The sequence below is a fragment of the Gorilla gorilla genome, chromosome X (assembly GCF_029281585.2).
Source record: "Gorilla gorilla gorilla isolate KB3781 chromosome X, NHGRI_mGorGor1-v2.1_pri, whole genome shotgun sequence".
Classification (NCBI taxonomy): domain Eukaryota; kingdom Metazoa; phylum Chordata; class Mammalia; order Primates; family Hominidae; genus Gorilla; species Gorilla gorilla.
The window spans coordinates 86,819,223-86,846,958 of NC_073247.2; the positions used below are offsets into that span (position 1 = coordinate 86,819,223).

Genomic DNA, 27,736 nt, shown 5'->3' on the forward strand with positions numbered 1-27,736 from the left:
TTTCTGTTTTTAAATACCTGAGGTACCACTCCCACTGCCCTCCGAAGGCTTTCCAGGCTCACATCTTGTATATTTTGACCAGCAAGATAAATGCTACCCTTTTGAGGCTCATAGAAGCGAAACAATAGCCTCACTATTGTGCTTTTCCTGAAATTGGAGATGAAGAAAGGTTATTTAGCTCCTATTAATGTTAGGAAACCCCAGTTTTAAACCACAGTAATCATTTTGATAAAGAAAGAAATATTACATTGGGAATCATCAGCCTATAATACAGAATTTTACAAATAACTAAATTACCCACCCTGACCCACTACCTCCTACAATGGCCACTTTCTTTCCTGCAGGGACTTCAAAGGATATTCCACTAAGGACTTTCTGGCCCTCAATGTATTCAAAATGCACATTATCAAAGGCCACGGTAGCTGTCTGTGGTGTGATCTGAAGGGGAGATGCCATCACTTTGTCCTAGCAGGGAAGAGAAAAAAAAAAAGCCACTTTACGCACTGCCTAGAGTACAGCTATGAAGACAATTTTCTAATTCACAGAAAGAAAAAGGATATAATGGAAAAGAAGGAGGTTTATAAGTGGACTTAGACCACTTCCAAGCATGCATTTAAAGATTTGTTTTCTCACGCTTCATGGCTAAGGTAAAACAAACCCTGAATGTTTTGGTTTCTGAGCAACTTTTTTTGAGGTGGGGTTGGGGAGGGAGAAGGGATAATGGGCAGGGGAGGAAAGGGGCTGAGGGTGCAAGGAGAGGCAATCATATATTCCATGTCATTATTACATAAGTAAATTCAGCGTAAGTACAAATAATTCAACTTAACAAAATTTACTTTCTAGTATAATAGTCTTCATTAACATTGTAAGATTTTATTTATTTATTTATTTATTTTGAGACGGAGTTCGCCCTTGTTGCTCAGGCTGGAGTGCAATGGCAGGATCTCAGCTCACCACAACCTCCGCCTCCCGGTTTCAAGCGATTCTCCTGACTCAGCCTCCCGAGTAGCTGGGATTACAGGCATGTGCCATCACGCCCAGCTAATTTTGTATTTTTAGTAGAGACAGGGTTTCTTCATGTTGGTCAGGCTGGTCTTGAACTCTTGATCTCAGGTGATCCACCCGCCTCAGCCTCCCAAAATGCTGGGATTACAGGAGTGAGCCACCATGCGTGGCCAGGTTTTTAAACATAGAAGTGAAAGCTCTAACAACCTCTTAATACAGGTGATAGCACCCCCGCCCCTGCCAATTCCTGCAAGTAAAATAAATTGGTTTGCTAATGTGGTAATGTAGGAATATTCCTAGAATAATCCTACTAATAGGATGATGTTCACATACTTTTGAAAAGGTACTATATAGATTACTTACTTTAATTCGGGTGTCTACCTTGAGTAGAGTAAACAAGGTGTTCATATCTATGAGTGCTTGTCTAGTCTCTCTATATACAGTTCCCAGAAAGTTCAGGGGTAATGAAAGCTGAAAAAGCAGTCCATTCACCATTACTAGATCTCCAACAGTAAGGGTACCTTAAAATGCAATCGGCAGAAGAAAAAAAGGGTATTTTAGATAAATGTTACATACTTTTCCAATTTACGATAGGTTTATAGTCTATTACCACGGAACAAAATATTCTTAATCAGCAACAACTCTTATGTCAACTCAATTTCAAAGCATTAATCCATGATTTAGGTAATACAGGGAACTTAGTATACGTTAGGAATGGGAAAGACCCACCTATACACTATATATAATATATAAAAAAGAATGGTTTAAGTGAGGATAGAAATTGAAGGCTAAAAATTTTCTCTTTTTTTCCCTAAGACACTAGCAATGGTTTCTTTGTAGTGTAAAACAGAAATTTAAAAATTAGTATACATTAAAAATTGGAGAAAATAGATATCACGATTAAGGATGATAAACCATTCTGATGTACATCAAGTTGAAGGAAACAAAATGAAACAACAACAACAACAAAATGTTGTTGTGACCTAAATATGTTTTCCACAGATTTTCCACATATTTAGGTTACAGTGAATGAATGAATACTAACTGAGTGGGGGTGGGGAGGGTTTCCAGAAAGGAGGGACAGACATTTACTTTTGAAGTGTTTTGCAACTAAAAAAAGGAGTAGAAAGATTAAAAGGTTCCTGGTCATTCTTAAAAAAAAGAGTGTTTGCAGTTTAGTGCTTTGAACTAAACACTATATTAATTATATTGCTTTACAGGTCTACAAGAGAAATTAGAAAAACTAGATACTAAAAAAAAAGTTGTTCTTAAAAGAACAGGTAGTTACAAACAGTAATCCCAATCAGTGAGTGAGCCAGTGCTAAACGAAAGGAAGTTAAAAAACCATTATCAAACCATCAAGTAAATACATTCTGATACAAAGAGAAAAGTACTCCAAGGATGTGAAAGCACTTTAACATCCTTTATAATTAAGATAAGCATACACATTCCTTTCATTAATCTTTATTTATAAAAGTTGAACAGCCTGTAAATGTGATAGCCACAGACTTATTACCTGCCACAATTCCCTGACTGGCGAGCACCATTATAGCTGTTAAACCGACACTGAAAATAGCACTTTGACCAAAGTTCAGCATAGCCAGAGTAGAGGTACTTTTCAATGAAGCAGTCTCATACGTCTTCAAAAATCCATCATATCTCTGTGCTTCATATCTTTCATTATTAAAATACTACAAAATACATAAAAATAACTATGGGCAAGTATAATTAGAATTTATTCTCTTAAGTGATTAGTATACTTTTCATCAGACTTCATGTATGAATACAATTTTGTACTGTAGATTCCATTTTAAAAATTGACTCAATATATTGGACTATGATATCCCTGCAGTTTTCCATAATGAATTGTATCTGAAAAGTCCACAAAATTCACCCAACGAATATTTACTGAATGCTTGTCTAATTGCAACCCAACCTAAAACAAAATCTTCAATGACACTTCCTTCACAAAGCCTTCCCCTGAGACTCTGAATTGACAATTCCCACTACCCTCACAACATTATGCCTTCTTATTTAGTCACCTGCACACTTAAATTCTCTCGGTACAGTATAAAATTCTGGGATAGCAGGGATCATAAAGTAATCTTTTTACCACCCTCCCCTGTGAAAGCACTTAGAACACATAAGAGGCATTCAGTAACTATTTGTTAAATGGAAATATGAACAAATAAATGAAAGAATTAATGGGAAGCACTATGCTAGGCACTCTGAGGGATAGAAGAGAGTCAAGAATTTATATGCCAGTTTGATTAGCTTACTGTTCATTCTGAATCAAGATGCTAATGGTATACAGTCATGCATCACTTAACAAAAGAGATATGTTCTGAGAAATGCATACTTTAGGTAATTTTGACTGTGCAATCATCATAGAGTGTACTTACACAAACCTAGATAGTATAGTCTACCACTCACCTAGACTATATGGTATAGCCTATTGCTCCTAGGCTATAAACCTGTATAGCACGTTACTATATTGAATATTGCAGAAAATTGTAACACAATGGTATTTGTGTATCTAAACACAGAAAAGGTACAGTAAAAATATAGTAAAGAAGATTTGCAATGGTATATCTGTATAGAGCACTTATCAGCAATGGATCTTGCAGGACTGAAAATGGCTCTAGGTGAGTCAGTGAGTGAGTGGTGAGTGAATATGAAGGCCTCGGGCATTACCGTACACTACTGTAGACTTTATAAACACTGTACGCTTAGGCTACACTAAATTTATTTAATATTTTCTTTCTTCAATAACACATTAAAATTAGCTTACTGTAACTTTTTTACTTTACAAACTTAAATTTTTAAAAACTTTTTTACTCTGTAATAACTTGGCTTAAAACACAAACACATTGTACAGCTGTACAAAAATATTTTCTTTCTTCATATCCTTATTCTATAGGCTATTTTCTATTTAATTTTTTTTTTTTTTTACTTTTTAAACTTTTTTGTTAAAAACTAAGACACAATCACACACATTAGCCTAGACCTACATAGGATCAGGGTCAAACATCACTGTCTTCTACCTCCACATCTCGTTTTACTGGAAGGTCTTCAGGGGCAATAACATGCATGGAGCTGTTATCTCCCATGACAACAATGCCTTCTTCTGGAATACCTCCTGAAGGACTTACCTGAGTCTATTTTACAGTTAACTTTGTTTTTAGAAGTAGAAGGCGTACACTCTAAAATAATGATTAAACGTGTAAAAATACATATACTAGTTAACATACTAGTTTATCATTATCAAATATTAAATGACGGGTCGCACAGCTGGTTTGTTTCCACCAGCATTACCAGAAACATATGAGTAATAGAGTAATGGATTGTGCTACAACATTACAATGGCTACAATGTCACTTGCTGACAGGAACTTTTCAGTTCCATTATTATCTTATGGGACCAACATCATAGATGCCAAAACATCATTATACAGTGCGTGACTGTATTTATGATCACTTATAAATTAATTCAGAAGGTAAAAATCTGATAGTGCCAAACAAAAACCGAGAAGGAAAGAGGATAATTTCTAAAGACAAACAATAAAATAGTATTATTCCATCACACCTAGAGATCATATCCTAACCTGAAGCTCTAATTTACAGTACCTATTAAATTAAATGGTAGATCAAATCTTAGTGCAGTGTGAAAGGCAGAGGAAAGTATAATTAAACATATTACCTTTACAGTTTCATAATTCAGCAGTGAGTCTATAGCAGCATTACCTGCATCATTATCTGCTTTGTTCATTTCTATTCTAAATCTAGTTCTGTAAGACAAAGATTTGCATAGGCATGAAATACATGTTATAAAAGCATAACAATTTCTAAATTTTATGTGGCTTCTAGGGAATAAATTACCTCCACCGTGTGACTGCAACTGTGAATGCTGTGTATGTACCAAGTGTTCCAAGGGTTACCAAAGCAAACTGGGCACCGCATTTGTAATACTAGAAAAGGAAGTCCAAAGAAGAAATGTGAAACAGTTATTGTTCTTGCCAAACAGTTTGTAATACACAACAGCAAATCTCGGTCAAAAGATTTTAACAAAAATATGATGGCGTGAAGTTATGTACGTGAATGATGGGTGAAAAATCAAATACTTTAGAAAATCTACTTTAGGCAACAAGGGAAGAAAGTCAAACTGCACTTGCTACATCAGTAGTACCATCAAATACTAATAGGAAGATAGTACAATAAGCCTAAAGAGGAATAAAAAATATATACATATATTTTTAACTATAAAAGGTGAAATTGCTAATCATTAGAGAAATGCAAATCAAAACCACAATGAGATATCATCTCAGATGAGTCAGAATGGCTATTATTAAAAAGTCAAAAAATAACAGATGTTGCAGAGAAAAGGGAACACTTATACACTGCTGGTGGGAATGGAAATTAGTTCAGCCACTGTGGGAAGCAGTTTGGAGATTTCTCAAAGAACTTAAAACAGAATTACCATTTGATCCAGCAATCCCATTACTGGGTGTATATATATTCAAAAGAACATAAATCATTCTGCCATAAAGACATACAAATGCGTATGTTCATTGCAGCACTATTCACAATAGCAAACACATGGATGCCAATCAATGGTGGACTAAATAAAGAAAATGGGGCCCATGTACATCATGGAATACTATGCAGCCATGAAAAACAAAATCATGTCCTTTGCAGCAACATGGATGCATCTGGAGACCATTATCTTAAGTGAATTAACTCAGGAACAGAAAACAAATACCACATGTTCTCACTTATAAGTTGGAGCTAAACAATGAGTACACACAGACACAATGAGGGGAATGGACACTGGGGCCTATTGAGGGTGGAGGGTGGCAGATGGGTGAAGGCAAAAAACTACCTATTAGGTACTATGCTCACTACCTGGTGATGAAATAATTGGTACACCACACCCCAGTGACACATAATTTACCCATGTAACAAACTTGCACAGGTACCCCCTGAAGCTAAAAGTTGAAACAGAGAAAAAAAAATAAAAGGTGAAATTGCCTAAAATGTTATGAATGGTGATGAGAAACCTAGATATTCTGAGCATATTAGTCCAATGCCATATACAAAAATCTCTGCTTTAAAAAAAACCTTGTAAGTACTAGTTGATGACTAATCTATGTGTAGCATTGAACAGTTATTTACCATAACAACACGATAAAGAATTTGAGCAGTCCATTGAAGCTTGTGGCAAAATAATTAAACTGCATAATATTTCTGGCATCATGGAATTTTGCTTTCAAGCCCATGGGCATGCAACAGTACAACACCTTCAAATATTCAATTGCTACTAATGAGAATTTAAGATAAAAGCTTGTTATGAAAAATGTTTAACTTACCAAAACACCACTGACAAGCATCACTTCAAACATGATGGGAAGAAGATTAAATACCAAAGCACTCAGGACAAAACTGATACCCCTTGTTCCTCTGTCAATAGCCTTAGATAAAGCTCCCGTCTGTCTGCTCAGGTGAAAACCCAGATCCAGGTTGTGAAGATGGAGAAAGACATTTTTGGCTATTCTTCGGATTGAATTCTGGGCTACCTTGCCAAATACTGCATTTCGAACCTCGTTAAAAAAAGCAGCTCCAGCTCTTGATACACCATCTAACAATACATTCAAAAGAAAAAATAGGATGTAACAATATTAGAATCAAAGGAGTATAGAAATGACAAGGGCTCAGAAAATGTTTGTACAATGAGTAATTCAGTGAATGAATATATCACAGAATATTTACAATAAAAGAAACCTAGAAATAATCTAGCCTAATGAGTATTAACTTTTCTACCACTATGAATCCCTTCAGTGTTATTTCCTCCAGGTTTCAGACACTAAAAGATATTTTTTCCAAATAAAATACTTAAATAATAGCCCACATGGCATTACTGTGGATAAATGTGCAGTGTCTGTTGAGGTTTTTTAAATCTAATTTAATCTTCCTAAATAACAAGTGATAAAATTGAGACCGTGAAGAATCAAGTGCCTTGACCAAAGGCATACCCCTACTAATGTCTCCCAAATCTCATAGTGTCCTTTCTAATGCATGGGACACACAGCATTCATATTCTGTTCTTTTCAAATTGTAGATTTGTGTCATTACTAATGAATATATTTTAATAAAGCATTTATGTACATATATATTTTTATTTAGCTATTTCCTATTTAATAGCTAACAATGCCAGCAAGAAAATAATTGACCTTTGTGGAAATGGATGTTACAAAAAGCCTAACTATTAGAAGTGGTTGTTATGAATTTAATGTCTTATTTTATACTATTGTTTTCTAGAACTTGTAAAAATGCTACTGTTATCATGGAATTTTTTGAAAGTGTATCATACAGAATAGTTTTCAAAAACACATACAAAACATCTCACATAAAACAACAAACATCCAAAACGCTAAGTTGTGTTTGTAGTGAAAAGGTCATCTGCTCAAATATGATGAAACCTCCTTGAAGAAAGTCAACACCTGTAGACAGATTAAAGAATCACACATACAGCCAATCAGAACTGCTGTTGCCATGGTTGCAACTGTATTTGGTGCATCACTCAAGTTCAGCATGTTTCCCGACATCTGGTTGAGGCTGTCTACAGCATATTTAAACATGAAGGGAACCACAATATTCATGGCCTAAAAACATAAAAACATCAATTACCCATTATATACAAAATACTTATTTATAAAAGTACAAATATTTACCTTAAATTAGTACTTATGGTAATGTTTACATATTTACCACTTACTGGTATTAGAGTGATTTTCCCCATTCATAAAGACAACATCTTTGACATTGGGAGAGCTGTCATTTCAGGCTTCATACATCACACTGCCATGTTAATATTCATTTATAAGCTATGTGAATTAGTCAAATGCTTCTGCTTCCATGAAATCATCCCAGATCTGCCACTCAAAAATGCTGTCTCCATTATCTAAAATCCTACAAAGCTCATGACACTATGGCAAACTGTCTTACACTGTAGTTATTTGTGTATATATTTCCCTTTCCTACTGGATCCTTGAGGGTCTGTGTCATTTTACTTTTTGTCCCACCCATGCTGAATATAATGCTCTTATACAGTAGGCATTCAATAAATATTTTTAAAATAATTTGGTCACCAAAATAATGGTAAACTAAATTACACAGCAAGCCAGATCACAAAAGCAGATGAATTACAAGTATATGTGGCTGATTCACCATTTGAAAAAACATTGATAAATCCATTTGTCCTATTTGTCCTACAGAAAGCTTCTTTGCCCCAATACCACATAAAACAAAGCCAAATTATTATCAAAACTAAGCTTTCAATAATGAACCTATTTCTCCATGAGAATACATCAAAATAAAACTTAAAAAGAAAATTAGAAGCATGATGTTTTCATATATTCAAGGCAAATGTTTCATCATTCACATTCTATATTTTCTGCAGTTATAGTATCCAAAACATCAACCATCATTTAGGAACAGAAAGTTTGTCAGACTCCCAAAGTTTCTTTGAAGAAATTAAATTGATGCACATTAATAACATGTGAAAACAATTCTATAAGCCTTAATAAAAACACTGAAATCCCAGATCTTGTTACTGCTCCATTATTATGCCATCTATCTTTGCAAAGTTTAGCTATAACTGATAGAAGCTATGTAACTCTTACCAAGATTCCAAGGTAACGTATACAAGAGTCTTACCAACCAAGCAGGCATTCTAGTATTCGACAATATCATTAAAATACACAGCACATGTTGGGATGCTTTTAAGAATGTAACATGAGATAAAGTGCTTAAACATTAAGCTTTCTGACTTCCAAAATCTAATAGAATATATGGCAGGTCTCAAATAGCATAAATTTCTCAAATCTGATTCCCCTGTAGCCATATAACCTTAGGTTCTTGCTTCTTCTTTGCCTTTTTTTTTTTTTTTTTTTTTTTTTTGAGATGGAGTCTCACTCTGTCACCCAGGCTGGAGTGCAGTGGGGAAATCTTGGCTCACTGCAACCTCCGCCTCCTGGGTTCAAGCGATTCTTCTGCCTCAGCCTCCTGTAGCTGAGATTACAGGCATGCACCACCACACCCAGCTAATTTTTGTATTTTTAGTAGAGACAGGGTTTCACCATGTTGGTCATGTTGGTCTCAAACTCCTGACCTTGTGATCCGCCCGCCTCGGCCTCCCAAAGTGCTGAGATTACAGGTCTTGCTTCTTCTTGAAATGGTCTCCTCTCCCCTATCTACCTCGTCACTCTTCGAAGCCCAATTTTAATCCCATTTCTACCATAATGCCTTCTCTGAAACATGCAGCCAATTTGGCACTCTCCATTTTCTATCTTTTTGTTATAGTTTATACCTCAATATTTATCACTTTTATGATATATTTCTGATTCATTTTGTATGTATATATGCATGGATATATTTCCATCCTTTTTGCATAAATTTGAGGGGTACAAGTGCAGTCCTGTTACATGGATATATCGCATACTGGTGAGGTCTGGGATTTTAGCGTATCTATCACCCAAATAATGTACAAACCTTTTGTGACAAAACTGACATTTACTGAACAACAGCTAGATGAATCAGGTATGGTGAAAGGTAGGTACCTTTCACAAATGTGAGGGATGAAAGGAATAAAAATTTTACAAAATAGATTTTATCTGTATAGTTGAGGAACCTCAGGTTCCACAAGGTTTAATGACTTGTCTGGTAAGCAGCAGAGCTGAGATTAAAATACAGGTCTGACACTTGAAGTTAGAATTTTTTCTAGTATACCATAGCCACATTAGCAGCTTATAAGGCAGGGACAATATATTTCACTTATTTTGCACCCTAAAATGGATGCTCTCAAAGGCACTGTTTAAACCAGCTATAGTTGTAAAGTATATCAAAAGTAATTTAAATAAATTTGAGCAGATTCCAGGTTTTCCATTTAAGGATACAGTCCCTCACCTGCAATCCAATACACTTTCTTCAGTAGGAGAAAAAGTGATAGTTACAGCTAGCATGCAATTCTCATAACTCACAGCCCATTATACCTTTTCCAAAGCTGTAGTGAATGACGCCTAAAACTAATGTATCACCAATAAAGTTGTGCAATTTTACTTCCTTGAAAATGTTTTTGGATTTGGTCAAACTAGAGAACATCCTTGTAAGTGTTCAGGACGTGTGAGTCTCATCTGCATTGTGTTGTTAGTGGCAGAAAAAGGGCAGTTAGCACATGCAAAGAGCATGGCACTACCTCTAATAATAACTGAATACTGTCAGTTTTCCCATAAAAGTTATTTTAAAAAGGTAAGAAATATGCCATATATGTTAAAAACGAAAGAAATACACCAAAGAAATAAGAAGGATACTACATGTAGATGTTTTTATTAACATGTAGTGTAAGTTTTATTTGCTTTGTGATATTTTGGGGATGGGACTAGCAAATAGTGGTTTTCCCCAATATCCTGCCTTTAGCAGAACTAGATTTAAACCATTCCAGGCAAATGAGAATCTTTAAAAAAAAAATAACTTTTTTATTCTGAAATAATGAGACTCATAGCTGCAAAACAGTACGTAGTACAAAGAGACCCACGTACCCTTCACCCAGCATCTCCTAATGACATTTTATTTCGCTGTAGTTCAGTATCAAAACCAGAAAGTTAACATCGTCACATTACCGTTAACTACTGGACTAGAGAACTCATTCAGTTTTCACCAACTTTTAGCTTGTATTCATGTGTATGTGTGTGTAGTACGTATGTGTCTGTCCGTGTGGTTCTATGCAATTTTACCGCACGTTCAGATCTGTAACCAGCACCACAATCAAGATACAAAACTATTCCATCACCACAAGAGAAATCCATTATGCCACCACTTCGTATTCACCCCCGTTCTACCTGCCTCACCCCAGTCCCTTTACCCTGGCAACCACTAATTAATTTGCTCTTGATCTCTACAGTTTACTCATCTTGAGAATATTCTAGAAATGGAATAATATATAACCTTTTAGGATCAGCTTTTGTTTTATTCAGCATAACGTGCTCAAAGTTTATCAAGACTGTTGCATGTATCGATAGCTCATCATTTGCTATTGCTAAGGATTATTCCATTGATGTACTAGAATTTATTCAACCAGTCACCCCGAAGGACATTTTGGTTGTTTCCAGCTTTAGGCTACTATCAGTAAAGATGTTATCAACATTCTCATACAGATGGATATAAGTTTCCATTCATCTGGGAAAAGACCCAAGAGTCCAATTGCTAAGTCATATGGCATCTCTATGCTGACCTTACTAAGCAACTGCCACACTCTTTCTAGAGTTGCTGTATCATTCTATTTTATATTTTTGAGACAGAGTCTCACTCTGTTGCCCAGGAAGGAGTGCAGTGGCATGATCTCGGCTCAGTGCAACCTCCACCTCCCGGGTTCAAGCGATTCTCCTGCCTTCGCCTCTTGAGTAGCTGGGACTACAAGTGCACGCCACCAGGCCCAGCTAATTTTTGTATTTTCAGTAGACACGGGGTTTCACCATGTTGGCCAGGCTGGTCTCAAACTCCTGGGCTCAAGTGATCTCCTGCCTCGGCCTCCCAAAGTGCTGGGATTACAGGTGTGAGCCACCATGCCTGGCCTGCTGTATCATTTTACAATAACCAGCAAAGTATGAGTGACCCAGTTCTTCTGCATCCTCACAAACATTTGGTATTATCATTTTTTTTAATTTCAAAACTGTTCCAATAGGTGCATATTGATACCTCATTGATGTTGAGCACTTTTTAATGTGCTTATTTGCAATCTATATCTTCTCTTTGGTGAAATATCTGTTCATGTCTTTTATGCATTTTATAATTGGATTGTTTGTTTTTCTGCTGTTGAGTTTTAAGAGTTCTTTATATACCCTAAGTATAAGGCCTTTGTTGGATATGTGGTTTGCAAATATTTTCGCCCAGTCTACTGCCTTTTATTCTACTCAGGAGTCTAACTTCTCACTCCATTCAGCAGTAATGAGGAATCTCTTCTGCCAGGAGCCAATAGAGGCCCAAGTAGGAACCTGGATTCTCATCTCCACCCACAGTAATGAGGCAGCACCCCTGCTCCACTGAAGTGGTGACACAGGAGGCCTGCTAAACAGAAGATTTACATAAGATTCAGAGTCTAATAATACTCTACATGTCCAGGTTTCAATTTAAAAAATCATATCAAGAACCAATAAGATATCAATTTGAATAAGACAATACAATTAATAGACACTAACATCAGGATGACACAAACATTACACCTATCTGAAAGATTTCGGAGTAGCCATCATAAAAGTGCTTCCAGGAATATTTATGAACATGCTTAAGTGAAAAAATAGAAGTCTCAGGAAATAAATAAAGGATATAAAGAACCAAATGAAAAATGCAGAACTGAAAAATATAATAACTGACATATAAAAACTCAACGGATGGGCTCCATGGCAAAATGGAGAAGACAGACGCAAGTATTATTGAACTTGAAGATAGAACAATAATTAGGAATACAATGCTTTCATATATTCAAGGCAAATGTTTAATCATTCACATTCTACATTTTCTGCAATTATAGTATGAAAAACATCAACCATCGCTTAGGAACAGGAAGTTTGTCAGGCTGCCAAAGTTTTTCTGAAGAAATTAAATTGATGCACATTAATAATATGTGAAAACAATTCTATCAGGCTTAATAAAAACACTGAAATCCCAGCGCTTGTTAATGTTCCATTATTATGCCATCCATCTTTGTTAAGTTTAGCTACAACTGATAGAAGCTATATAAATCTTACCAATCAAGATGTCAAGGTAAGGTATACAAGAGTCTTAGCAACCAAGCAGACGTTCTAGTAGTCAACAGTATCATTAAAATACACAGCAGATGTTGGAATGCTACCTAAGCTTAACAACAGGGAGAAAATAGACTAAAGAAAAAAAAAAAGCCAACAGAGTCTCAGGGACCTATGGAGCTGTAACAAAACACTTACCATCCTTTATTGAGTCCCAGAAGGATAGCAGAAGAGTGTGGGGCACAAAAAAGTACCAACGAAATAATGGCTGAAATTTTCCCAAATTCGGCAAAAGACATAAACCTATAATTTCAAGAAGCTGAGTAACCCAAATGTGGATAAACCCAAAGAAATTCACACCAAGACACATCATAATTAAACTTATGAAAGCTAGAGACAGAGAAAAAAAATCTTAAAACCAGCTAGATAAAAACACGTTATGCATAAGGGAAAAACAATCTTAAGACAGCAGATTTCCACAGAGGCCAGCAGTAAGTGGGATAACATTTTTCAAGTGGTGAAAGAAAAGAACTGTCAACCTAGTACCATACACTGGGCAAAATTAGCCTTTGTGAATGAAGGTAATATCAAGACATTTTCAGATTAAGGAAAACTAAGAGAATTAGTTACCAGAAGGCCTGCTTTAAAAGAACTGCTAAAGAAAATTCTTCATACAAGACGTGAAAGCAGAAGGAAACCTGGAATATCAGGAATGAAGGAAGAGCAATGGAAATGGTGAACATCTGTGTAAATATAATAACCTATTTTTAAGTTCTTTAAAAATATGTTTGATGGTTAAAAGCAAAATTTATATTTGTCTAGAAAGATTCCATAGAGCAATAAAAAAGATTACTGACTGATGCGGTTTACAGTACATCAAGATATATGAAACAATTGTAAATATAAAGGGGGAAGGTAAGGGAACTTACAGAGTAGTAAGTTTTTACATTTCATTTGAAGTAGTAAAATATTGATCCTAAGCAGACTGTGAAAAGTTACTTATGTATATTATAATTTCTAGAGTAACCACTACAAAATTATATAAAGAGATGAACTAAAACACATAGTAGATAAATTAAAATGGGATAGTAAAATCTGTTCAAATAACATAAAAGGTGACAGTAAAGGTAAAACCAAGTAACAAAATAAATTTATCAGAAAACACATAATAAAATGGTAGACTGAAATCCAAATATATAAATGATAGCAATATTATCAATATATTACAATGATCAACAAAAATCAATAATTATTAATATATCAACATATTAGCGATGAACAGTTAGAAACCAAAATTTAAAAAAGAAAATTATTGACATTGCCTTCATCAAGTAAAAAAAATTCTTAAGTATAAATCTAACTCAGGGTCTCAACCTCCAGCACTACTGACAGTTTGGGTTCCATAATTATTTCTTGCGGGAAGAGCTATTCTGTGCATTGTATGATGTTTAGCAGTGTCCTTAACCTCTACCCAATACACACCAGTAGCATACCCCACCCCCTCTAGTTGTGACCTATAAAAATGTCTCCAGGCATTGCCTAATGTCCTCATGGGGTCAAAATCACCCCTGGTTGGGAACCACTGGTATAATCAAACATGTATCATGTCTGTATGCTGAAAGCTATCAATGCTGATGAAATAAATCAAAGAAAAGCTAAATAAATGGAGAAACATACTACATTCATCCAGTGGAAGACACGACCTAGTAAGGATGTCAATTCTACCCAAATTGGTCTACATTTTTAATAAAATTTTATTTAAAACATCATCAGGCTTCTTTGATAGAAGAGCTTTAATAGCTATAGAAAAGTTTATTCTAAAATTTATATGCAGAGGCAAAAAAACTGGAATAGCTAAAAACAATTTTGAAAAGAAGGGAAGAAAGTTGGAAGAATCATCCTACTTGGCTTTAAAACTTACTATAAAACCACAAAATATATATATATATATATATCAAATATAAAAATAGTGTGGTACTTGGTGAATGCGGAAACACAAAGATCAATGAAACAGAATAGATTCCAGAAAAATATCCCATACATAATCATTATGGTAGAAAGAATAATGGCTCCCCAAAGATATTCATGTACCAATTTCCAGAACCTATAAAGATGATATTTTACATAGCAAAATGAACTTTGCAGATGTGGTTAAGCTGAAGAACATGATTATGTTCTTTATCCTTGATTTTGTGGGTGGGCCAAATCTAATTACAGGAGTACTTATAAGAGAAAAGTAGGAGAGTCAAAGTTGAGACGAAGGGAAGCAGAAGGGTCAGAGTCAGAGAGAGATTGAACATGCTGTTGATGCTGAAGATGGAATAAGAGGCCCTGAGCCAAGGAATGTAGGTGAACTCTAGAAGCAGGAAAAGGCAAGGAAATAGATTTTCCTCAAGAATTTCTGGAGGGAGCACAGCCATGCCAAATATCTTTATTTTGATCCAGTGAAACCTAATTTTGGATTTCTGACCTCCAGAAATGTAAGATAATAAATTTGTGGTGTTTTCAGCTACTATGTTTGTGATAATCTGTTACAGCAGCAATAGGAAACAAAGCAAATTGAATGGGGAAAGGATAGCCTTGGTGTTGGAACAACTGGAAAAAAATTCAATTTGGTGTTGGAACAATTGGAAAAAAATTTAATTTCTACCTAAACCTCATATAAGAATTCAAACTGTAGCACTTTAGTTCAGTACATATTTTTTTAAAAATGTGGCACAATCTAAATGTAAAAGAGAAAAATATATAAAACTTTTAGAAGAAAACAAGAGAAAATCTTAATGACCTTGAGTTAGGCAAGTAGTTGTTAGACATGACAACAAAAGCATAATCCATAAAGAAAAAAATAATAAACTAAAATTTATCAAAATTAAAAACATTTGTTCTACATAAAATACTATTAAGGGGATTAAAAAACAAGCTACAGACTGGGAGAATATATCTGCAAATCATATATCTGGTAAAGGTTTCATATCAGAATATATAAAGAATTCTCTAAAGTTGAGAGGAAAAACATACAGCCCAATTAAAAAATGGACAAAATGCTTAAACAGACACTTCACAAAAGGAAGATATACAAATGTAAACTAAATACACACAAAGCTGCTCAATATCCCAGGCCTTAAGAGAAATGTAAATTAAAACCACAAGATACCACCATTCACCTGACAATACCAAGTGTTGACAAAGAAGCAAAGCAACAGGAACTCTTTCATATACTGCTGTGGGAATACAAAAAGAACTACTCTGGAAAACAGCTTGGCAGTTTCTTATTGAGTTAAAAATGTGTTTAGCATGACCTAGCATTCCACTCTTAAGTGTTTATTCTAGAGATATGGAAACTCAGGTTCACACAAAAACCTGTGTCTGAATGTTTAAAGCAGCTCTAGTTATAATCTATAATCACTAAAAAGTGGAAAGAACCCAATGTTGTTGAATGGGTGAATGGACAAACTCTGCTATATCCATACAATGGAATACTATTTGGCAATGAAAAGAAACAAACTGGTATATCCAGTTGGATGAATGACCAAGACATCATGCTTAATGTGAGAAATCAGCTCAAAAGGTTATATACTACATGATTCCATTTACATGGCATTCTCAAAATGAGAAAACTATAGTGATAGAGGACAAATCAATGTTACCCAGCAGCTAGGGGTCTGGAAAGGGTATGACTATAAAGAGGTAACAAAAGGGAGATTTTTGGGGTGATAGCACTTGTCTGTATCCTGACTGTGGTGGTAATTACATGAATACACACGTGTTAAAAATTATGGAACTGTATACTAAAAAGAGTGCACTCCATTGAATGTACATTAAAATTAAAAGAAATAAAGCCAGCATCACACCACAGACCCGGCTCCCTGGGGGCAGGAAATGTCTAAAAATAAGGCTGAATCACAGTGTATTTCAATAAAAATCAACCCAATATGAAGTTTCATACCCCTGTTACTTTTTAAAAATTAAGAAACTGGTTATATTTACAAGATTGTAATCTTGTGACAAAAGGTATATTTAATCTGACTGCAATGTACACACTAAGTACACGAGAAATAAAGGAAGTTTAAATATTTTTTTTTTTTTGAGATGGAGTCTCACTCTGTCGCCTAGGCTGGAGTGCAGTGGCGTGATCTCGGCTCACTGCAACTATCGCCTCCTGTGTTCAAGTGATTCTCATGCCTCAGCCTCCCGAGTAGCTAGGACTACAGGCACGAACCACCATGCCCAGCTAATTTTTGTATTTTTAGTAGAGATGGGGTTTCACCATGTTGGCCAGGAAGGTCTCAAACTCCTGGCCTCAAGTGATCTGCCTGCCTCGGCCTCCCAAAGTGCTGGGATTACAGGTATGAGCCACCATGCCCAGCCTCAGAAACTTATAAAACTTTTTTTCTTTCTTAGATCAAAAATTTAAATCATATAAATAATCTGCTAGGCTCTTGAATTATCAAAGACTGGTATATCATTACAAAATGGTATTCATTTAATTTTTAGCACAAAACTGTACAATTTGGGACACTAACTGAAGAAGAGAGTTAAGTAAAAAGTAAAATTGCCATAAAGGACTACCAAAAGTATGCTATATCTACATGGTGCCAAAATTACTGGTCAATACAGTCAGTTTGCTGAGGACATCAAGTTCTAGATTTAATTATCGCTTTTCCCATTATGATCATGACTAGTCATCTGAGGAACCCAATTCTTTCAGACTTTTTAATATCTAAACCCCTTAATAAATTCACCTCTTTCAGAGTGGCCTCTGTTAACTAAGGGCTTTATGAGCAGTGCTGCCAAGAATTGCCCAATATATCTAAACAAGTAAAAAAGAATTTTGTTCCTTTAATTGCTTCTCTATTCACAAAAGAATCAGGAGAAAAAAGAATAAAGACCAGGAACACTAAAGAGAGATCTGATTAGCAAGGCAAAGCAAAGATAAAAGAAAACCAGACAAGGTAAGGTAGGAGATCGGCATGAATTATTTTCCAAGCACTGGTCAGGAGGCCCCACTAAACAAACAGGATCTGAGAAAAACAGAATGCAGCCAAGAAACCAGCCAAAACCAGCTAGAACCCAGATGGTGACGAAAACAACCTCTAGTTGCCCTCATTGCTCATTATACACTAATTATAATGCATTATCATGCTAAAAGCAACTCCCACCAGAACCATTTACAAATGCCATGGCAACTCCTGGAAGTTGCTTTATATGGCTTAAAAGGAGGAGGAACCCTTAGTTCCAGGAACTCCTCATCCCTTTTCCAGGAAATTCATGAATAACCCACCCCTTATTTCACAACTAATCAAGGAATAGCCATATAGCTAGCCAGAAATCCACTGCTGCTGAAAGGGCTGCTGCTACTACTCTGTCTATGGAGCAACCATTTTCCTGTACTCTGTTGCTCTAATAAACTTGCTTTCACTTTGCTGTCAGCTCACTCTTAAATTCTTTCCTGCACGAAGCCAAGAACCCTCCCAGGCCGAGCCCCAATTTTGGGGTTTGCCTGCATTAAGGGTACTCAGACAATTTGTAAAGATTATCAGGGTAGTGGTAGAATCCTCACAGAACTGAAGTTTCTATTCTCATTAAAGGAAAAATATCAAACAACAACAAAGCAGTTATGTAAGTTGATCAAATAAAATTATTTTATATTGTATACATTATTAATTCATGAAAATTAGGCCTAGGCAACAAAGGAAATGTCATTAAAGATTTCCATTGTATAAATAAAATACTTCTGGCTTGTATATAAAGTTTGCTCTGGGCATCAAAGAGTAACCTCAACAGAAAACAGCCTATTTAATCCAATCCTTGCAACATAGCTGAATATGGATCCTGAGAAAGTAAAGCAAGAGTTATGACTAATCTATATGAATAACAGACACGCAGAAGACTCCATATGCAAGACTGTTACATAATGTAATATTTGTAAGAAATGTCATTTTTACCTAGTCTGATAGTATAAACATGGAAAGGTATGACATAGAAAGGGACTATATGTCATTATCATTTTCAATAACAGACATCTAAAAGCTAGAGATCATAATATCCACAAAACAAACTTGTTTTACCTTATTTCATGGCTGAAGCACACAGATCTGAAAGCAAATTAAAGAATATGAAAGAGCAATTGACTTGCAGTCTCAACTCCACTAATCTAATCAAGTCCTCTTATCTAAATCCTCTAGGAGATAAAACATTTAGAGGGGAAAAGTAGATCACACTGATATTTAATGAACAACCTCAATGTAACTAGTAGAAGTTACATGATATGTGAACCTGATTCATTAAAATTTTTTGTTCATATGGCCTTATCCCCTAAAATTTGTCTGGCCCCCGTTTAGCAGGTTCCAGAGGAAATTCTAGCCTCTGACACCTACAGCTACAGCTAACACTAAAGACAGCCAACTCCTAGCCAGATAAACATAAAATCTCACATTAAAGGCATATTTATCATCTAATGCATTGTGTCTAGCTTTCAAAAAAAATTACAAGGCATGCCAAAAGGCAAAGAAGAGTCTGAATAGACAAAGTAAACATCGGAACCAGACTCAGATAAGGCAGAGATTTTAGAATTATCAGACCAGGAATTTAAAATGCCAAAGGCTCTAATGGAAAAAGCAGACAGCATGCAAGAAAAGATGGGTAATATAAACAAAGAGAGAGGAATCTCTAAGAAAGAATCAAAAGGTTGTACAAGAAATCAAAAACACTCTAACAGAAATGAAGAATGTCTTTGATAGGCTCATCAGTAGACAGGACACAAAATAGAAAAGAATCAGTGAGCTTGAAGACGTATGTCAGTGAAAACTTCACAAAGTGAAAAACAAGAACAAAATGAATTTAAAAGGGAAAAGAATATGCAAGAAATATGGGAGAATTACAAAAGGTGTAACATATGTATACATAATGGGAATACCATAAGGAAAACGGAAAAGGAACAGGAAAAATAATTGAAATAATGAAGGCTAAGAATTTTCTAAAATTAATGACAACACCAAACCACAGATCCAGGAAAGCTTAGAGGACACCAAGTAGAAAAAACAAAACAAAAGAAACAAACAAAAAAAAAAACACAACAACAACAACAAAAAACTCCCAAAAGGTACAGCCTGGCATATCATATTCAAACTACAAAAATCAAAGACAAAAATAATCTTAAAAGAAGCCAGGGGAATCACCTATAAAGGAACAAGAATAAAAATAACAGTGAAGGCAAGCAAGAACAGAGTGGAATGAAATATTTAAACTGTTGAAAAAAAACAATCCACCAACCTAGAATTCTGCACCTAGTGAAACTGTCCTTTACAAGTGAGGGAAAAACATACACTCTCTACAAAAGCAAAAACTGAGGAAATTTGTTGCTAGTACATGGATCTTGCAAGAATTGTTTTTAAATAAAGTTTTCCAGAGAGAATGCAAATGATATTGGTCAAAACCTCAGATTTACATTTAATTGGGAAGCAATGTTAGAGAAGGAATAAATTAATGTAAAATAAAATAATTTATCTTTATTCTTAATTGAGCTAACAGATAAGTTTCTTCAAAATAATAACAGCAACAATGTATTGGGTAATTAAAGCTTATAAATAGGTGAAATGAATCACAGCAGTGTGTAAGTGATAGGGGGAATGAATTGGGAATACCGTTATGTGTACCACCCCCATGAAGCAGTAATAGTGTCATATTAAAGTGGAATTAGACTGCCTATAAATGTATAATGCAAACTCTATGGCAACCACTTAAAAATTAAAAAGTATAATTGGAATGTTAAATGATTAGAAAAAACAAAATCATATAAAATGTTTAATTAAAGCCAGAGAAAGAAGAAAAAGATTGAAGAAAAAGTAAAATAAAAGCAAAAACCAAAGAAGAAAGGAAATGAACAGAAAACAGTTATACATATGGTCAATATTAATCCAACAATATCAGTTAATCATTTTAAATGTGAATAGCCTACACCAATTAAAACACAGATTGTCATCATGGCTGAATATGATGGCATTAAAAAAAAACAGATTGTCAGAATGGATTTTTAAAAGATGATCCAATTACAGACCCAATTTTAAATATCAAGACATAATGAATTATATGTAATGGATGAAGAAATATACACCATCTTAACCCTTATCAAAGCTAAGCTGGAGTAGAAACCATATTAATTTCAGATAAAGCACACTTCAGATCAAGGAAAATTAACAGGAACCAGGAATAAAAGAGGGGCATTACATAATGATAAAGAGGTCAATTCTCCAAAAAGATATAACAATCCTTAATTGTGTATGCACCTAACAGCAAAATATCAAAATGCATGAGGCAAAAACTGATAGAATGGCAAGGAAAAATAGATGCATCTTCTATTATATCTAAATGACACCTATAGGATACTTCATCCAACAAGAGCAGAATACACATTCTTTTCAAATTTGCACAGATCATTCACCGAGATAAATGACACTCTGGGCCATAAAACACACATTTACAAATTTTTAAAAGTACACATAGCACGAAGTATGCCCTAGGCAAAATGGAATTAAATTAGAAATCACTAACAGAATGACGGTAGGCATATCCCAATGATTAAACAACATGCTTTTAAATAACACATGGGTCAAAGACTAAAGAGAAATTTTAAAATATTTTGAACTAAATAAAGATGAAGATACAATGTATCAGAATTTGTGGGATGCAGCAAAAGCAGCACTTAAAAAGAAACTTATAGCACTGAATGCAAATATTAGAAAAGAAAGATCTAAGATGAACAATGTAAGTTTCCATCTTGGGAAAATAGAAAAAAAAAAGCACAAAAAAAGTGCAAATTAAATCCAAAGTAAGCAGAAGAATAAAAATTGGGGCAGAAATCAATGAAATTGAAAAAAGGAAATCAACAAAACCAAAAGCTGGCTCTTGGAAAAGAGCAATAAAATTGCTAAGTCTCTAGTCAGGCTAATCAAGCAAAAAAGAAAGAAGACAAACTACTAACATCAGAAATGAAAGGCAGGCCTTCAGTACTGTTTCTATGAAAATTAAAAGATAATTGAGGGATAGTATGAGCAACTCTAGTCCAACAAATTTGATAACTTAGATGAAATGGACAAATTCCTTAAAAGATCCCTTCCTATACAAGATACATTGATAAACTGAATTGGTCTGTATCTATTAAATAAATTGATTCAATAATTAATAGCCTTCCAAAACAGAAAGCACTGGTCCAAATGGTTTCACTGGTGAATTTTACTAACTACTTAAAGAAGAAATGATGTGAATTCTCTATAATTTCTTCCAGAAAACAGAAGTAGAGGGAATACTTCCTCATTCCATGAAAACAGCACCATTCTAATATCAAAACCAAAGACATTACAAGAAAACTACAGACCACCCTCTTTCCTGAATATAGATACAAAAATCCTCAACAAAATATTACCAAATCATACCCAGCAATGTATAAAAACAATTACACGACATAACCAAGTGGAATTTATTCTGGGTATGGAAAGCTGGTTCAACATTTGAAAATCAGTTAATGTAATCCATCACATCAACAAGCTAAAGAAGAAAAATCAAATGATGGCAGATGAAAAAAAAATCATTTAACAAAATCCAACACCTATTCATTACAAAAACTCCCAGCAAACTAGGAATAGAGGAAAACTTCAACTTGATTACAAACACCTATAAAAAACCTTAAAGTTAACAACATACTTAATGGTGGGAAACTAAACTGTGAACAAGGCAAGGATGTCCTCTTTTATCACATTATATTCAACACTGTACTAGAAGTCATAGCTAATGCAATAAGAAAAGGAAATAAAGGTATTCATTCTACAAAGGACAAAATAAAACTGTCTTTGTTTGCAGGTGATATAATTGTCTATACAGAAAATCTGAAAAAAAAAATCATCAAAAAACCCTACTAGAACTAAAAAGCAATTACAGCAAGGTTGCAGCATACAAGGTCATATACAAAAGTCAACTACTTTCCCACATACCACCAATGAACAATATGCAATTTGAAATAAAAAATACAACACCATTTAAATTAACAACAAAAAATGAAATACTTCAGTACAAATATAACAAATGTGTGCAAAAAGTATATGAGGAAAACTACAAAACTCATATGAAAGAAATCAAAGAAGCTAAATAAATGGAGAGATACTCCATGTTCATGTATAGGAAGACTCAATATTGTTGAGATGTCAGTTTTCTCCAGCTTGATCTATAGATTCAATGTGACCCCAATCAAAATCCCAGTAAGTAATTTTGTGGATATGGACAAACTGATCCTAAAGTTTATACAGAAAGGCAAAAAACTCAAAACAGCTAACAGAATACTGAAGAAGAAAACAATACTGGAGGTCTGACACTACCTGACTGTAAGACTTACTCTATGAAGCTACAGTAATCCTGACAGTATGGTACTGGTCAAAAAATAGACAAATAGATCAATGGAAATAGAAGAGACAGCACAAAAATGGACTCACAAAAATATAGTCAACTGATCTTTCACAAAGGAGCAAAGGCAACCCAATGGGAAAGAGACAGCCTTTTCAATAAATGATGCTGGAGCAACTGGACATGCCAATGGAAAAAAAAAAGGAATCCAAACACAGACCTTACATATTTCATAAAAATTAACTCTAAATAGATCATAGACCAAAATGTAGAAGATGAAACTATAAATCATCTAGAAGATAACGTAAGATAAAATCCAGGTAACCTTGGGTTTGGCAATGACTTAGCACCAAAAACATGATCCATGAAAGACTGGTAAGTAGGACTTCATTAATATTAAAAACTTCTGCTTTACAAAAGACACTGTCAGGAGAATAAGATGACAAGCCACAGACTGAGACAAAGTATTTGCAAAAGACTTAACTGATAAAGTATTTGTATCCAAAATTACAAAAGAACTCTTAAATCTCAACAATAAGAAAACAATCAAATTTAAAAATGGGCAAAAGAACTGATCAGACACTTCACCAAAGATGTACAAATGACAAACAAAGCATATGAAAAGATGCTCAACATCATATGTCATTAGGCATTTGTAAATTAGAACAAAAGTGAGATGCTACCACACACCTATTAGAATGGCTAAAATCTAAAATATCAATAACACCAAATGCTAGTGAGGATGTGGAGCAATAGGAACTCTTAGTCATTGCTTGTAGGAATGTAGAATGGTATACCAACTATAAAAGGTTATTTGGCAGTTTCTTACAAAACAAAACATAGTCTTACAAGACAATCCAGCAATTGTGTTCTTTGGTATTTACCCAAATGAGATGAAAACTTATGGCCACACAAAAACCTGCACACAAATGTTTACTGCAGCTTTATTAATGACGGCCAAAATCTAAAGGAAACCAAGATGTCTTTCAACAGGTGAGTGGATAAACACACTATAGTACATCCATATAACGAAATATTATTCAGTGATACAAAGAAAAGAGCTATCAGGTAACACACACCCACACAATGAATATCTTGAAATACATATTGTGAAGTGAAGGAAGCCAGTCTGAAAAAGCTACATACCATATGGTTCCAACTATATGACATTCTGGAAAAGGCAAAACTAGAGAGTTAGTAAAAAGATCACTGTTGTTAGGAATTCTGGAGGAAGGAAGGACAGATGAGTAGATGGATCACATGGGATTTTGGGGGCAGGGAAACTATTCTATATGATATCATAATGGTGAATACATGACATTATACATTTCCCAAAAACCATATAACTGTACAACACAAAAAGTGAATCCTAATGTAAACTATGGACTTGGTTAATAATAATGTATCTTTTCAAAATAATTGGTTCATCAGTTTTAGCAAAGGTACCACATTAATGCAAGATGTTAATAACAGAAGAAACTGCATTGTGGGGAAAAAAAGGGGGTATATATAAGAACTCTTTGTACTTATTGTTCAATTTTTCTGTAAACTTAAAACTTCTCTAAGATATAGTATTTTAATAATAATAATAATACCAGGGTAAAATTCATACTTCTCAAAAAGGCATCAGGTAGCACTGTCTCATTTTAAAAAATATTTTTCAGAAAAGTTTCAAAAAAATGAAGTACATAAATGTTTTAAAGTTACAAATGTCAAAATAGTTATTCAAAAATACTAAATCCTTCATAAAGCCTTCCCTATATGCTTAATTGTTGGTACTCTCCTACAGCTTCATTTGTCTCTCCTTTTGGATGTTTCTATTATGTTATATACATATATATCTCTTATTATTTGTTAGTCAATAAATACTGGCTCAATATATATATCACCTGTTATACTTTATATAAAAGATGCATTTCTGAAGAAAAAGGGTGTTTATTTTTATAAATCACTCTCCCTTGAAATTATTATAATTGTAAAGATAGCTTATTTTTGCACTTGATACTTTAACTTCCTTTGCCCCCAGTTTTTCTGTCGACTAAGTGGTTTCCAAGATGGCAGTGGTTAGAGAATATGAATAAACATTTTTTGGTAATACTAAAGGTAACATACATTTTATAAAATCAAATGAATTCAATAAATATGTTTTACATTTTCCTTAGATCCTGGCATGGTTGTATGTAAAATACTAATAGAAAAGTTGAATTAGGTTGGCCGGGAGTGGTGGTTCATGCCTGTAATCCCAACACTCTGGGAGGCTGAGGCGGGCGGATCATCTGAGGTCAGGAGTTTGAGACCAGCCTGACCAATATGATAAAACCCCGTCTCCACTAAAAATACAAAAATTAGACGGGCATGGTGGCATGCACCTGTAATCCCAGCTACTCAGGAGGCTGAGACAGGAGAATTGCTTGAACCCGGGAGGTGGAGTTTGCAGTGAGCAGAGATCATGCCACTGCACTCCAGCCTGGGCAACAAGAGTGAAACTCCATCTTAAAAAAAACAAAAACCCCATAGAAGACCTCAAATTCCCCAGATTAATAATGATATGATACTCCTATGATATATGTATAGATGGTAAAAAAAATACATTACATATGATTTGTAGGGATTTAAGGAATGAATACAAATGGCATTTTGTTTTTGTCTCTCTTGGTAGTAGAACCCCTAAAATACATCTTATATAGAACCCAAACATATTAAAATAGAATTGCTACAACTCTGCTAGAAGAAATACCAATCCCCTCTCTTAGTCTACTCTGGGCTCCAAATCATCTCTACATAATATCATTTGTCTTTAAAATTTTTGCTGGAGACAATGATAGCCTTAAGACTCTCAGAATCAAAAGAGCATTAAAAAGTAAATAAGCAAGCAGAAGGTATGCTATGTTCTCATACATTAGGCACAAAATCTTCCTCCTGTTTTCTTCTTCTTACTTGACAATCCTTCCTTTCTTCTTTCTCATCTATGTTTCATGCCTACTTATGATACCACTACAGCCATGCAGATGTCAGGGTGGCATTTAGAGCTGAGAAGATTCTTGAACACTGCACTAAAATCCCCAGAATATGTGGAGGAGGTAGGAAAGATCAGAATATAGAGAGGCCTAGATTGATCCGAGGTGTTTATATGCCAAAGCACATATTCAGGTTTGATGAAAAATAGGAAGCCAAGGATAAAAGGGAATAAAAATCCATCTTTCCACACCAATTATAAAACACACCTGCAATACTACTCAAGAATAAACAATGATCACTTTTTAAATATTTGCAAGAGCAAGCACTTTTAAACGGACAGTCCGCAAAGCTGTGCAAATGCTTTTTGGAATGGTCAAATGCTACTACTATGTTCTACATGCTTAAATTTATTCTATGATCTAGTTTCTGTTTTGTAAAAAGAAAATTGTTTTCTATATGCTTTGAAAGTACTAGCAGGCACTCATCATAACATCTGGCAATTTCTTCCTTCTCCTGATTCAAAAGAAATCAAACATTCTTTTTGAGGATTTTCTATATTCACTTCTGCTTATCTGCAATCAGTTTACATGAGTTTAGTATAGCATTTTCCATCTTATGGGCACTCAGTAGTCGTTGATTAAAGAATCAAATATTAACCTTCTAAAAATATTTTAGTCATTAAGGAAGTTAGTTTAGATCTAGATTTCATACCCTGATATTGACCTGTCACTAAGCAACAGAAATCTGTATTTTGAAGGACTGGAACTCACTCTAAAAATAAATTCTAATACAAATGCCATTACTTAAGACTCTCCACTTTGACTAGCTTAATTAGTCATGTTCTAACCTGTTCTCTTCAATTAAAAAGAAAGTCTAGAAAACAATCTGCCTTTAACTTGTCAGCAAAATACCTGCATTCAACTAACAAAGGAGCATATGAGCTCAGAATCATATTTATCCTTAGGTAATTGGTATGTAAAAGACAATTCAGCAACCAATACTATGCTAAAAATGCACGAGGGTTAAAATTTTTCAACAATACGTACTAAAATTACATTTGTAATATTGTTCTTTCTGTTCAGCTTAAACAAATGTAACAAAAAATGCTTTCTTGACCTGTTGCTCAGCATCTTGATTTAAGTAAGTACTCTTTCCCAAGAATGGGTGAGATCCCCGGGAGAGTACTCAACAGAGATTACAGATGAGAAAGGAGACATGAAAATGGAGTCTGATTGTGAATTATTTTGGCTTTTCTCTTAACTGCACAGTCACTCCTTCTCAGTTTCCTCTATTTACTTCCCTAGAGGAACACATTAATCAAAGGTACTGTCCCTAGTTGTCTTCTATTTCCTTCTATTTGTGTTCTTTTCCTTGGTGAACTCACTAATTTGCATTGTTTCAACTGTCATCTCAATCTCTCTAGACCTGGGCTCCTTCCTGAGCTTGTTTCACATTTTGTATTACCAGCTGAATATCTCTATCTGGGTGTTCTGCTAGTACCTAAAACTTAACATGTCCAAAATCAAGATCTTCATTTTCCCCAAACAAGACCTTCTGATTATACCCACTTTTGTTAAAGGCATTCTT

The 27,736-nt window shown here is 34.6% G+C and overlaps 1 protein-coding gene across 3 annotated transcripts in view; it reads right to left on the bottom strand.

Moving 5' to 3' along the window:
- Window positions 1-27,736, bottom strand: part of ABCB7 (ATP binding cassette subfamily B member 7) — a 103,457-nt gene that overhangs the window by 15,696 nt on the left and 60,025 nt on the right. For all 3 annotated transcript variants that reach the window (XM_004064412.5, XM_019019707.4, XM_055376763.2), the window contains exons 5-12: window positions 7,531-7,663; window positions 6,371-6,639; window positions 4,884-4,972; window positions 4,705-4,792; window positions 2,522-2,696; window positions 1,369-1,526; window positions 302-465; window positions 18-147 (exon numbers count right to left, since the gene is read on the bottom strand). In XM_004064412.5, the coding sequence (XP_004064460.4) occupies window positions 18-147; window positions 302-465; window positions 1,369-1,526; window positions 2,522-2,696; window positions 4,705-4,792; window positions 4,884-4,972; window positions 6,371-6,639; window positions 7,531-7,663 (1,206 nt within the window). The remainder of the gene's footprint in view (window positions 1-17; window positions 148-301; window positions 466-1,368; window positions 1,527-2,521; window positions 2,697-4,704; window positions 4,793-4,883; window positions 4,973-6,370; window positions 6,640-7,530; window positions 7,664-27,736) is intronic.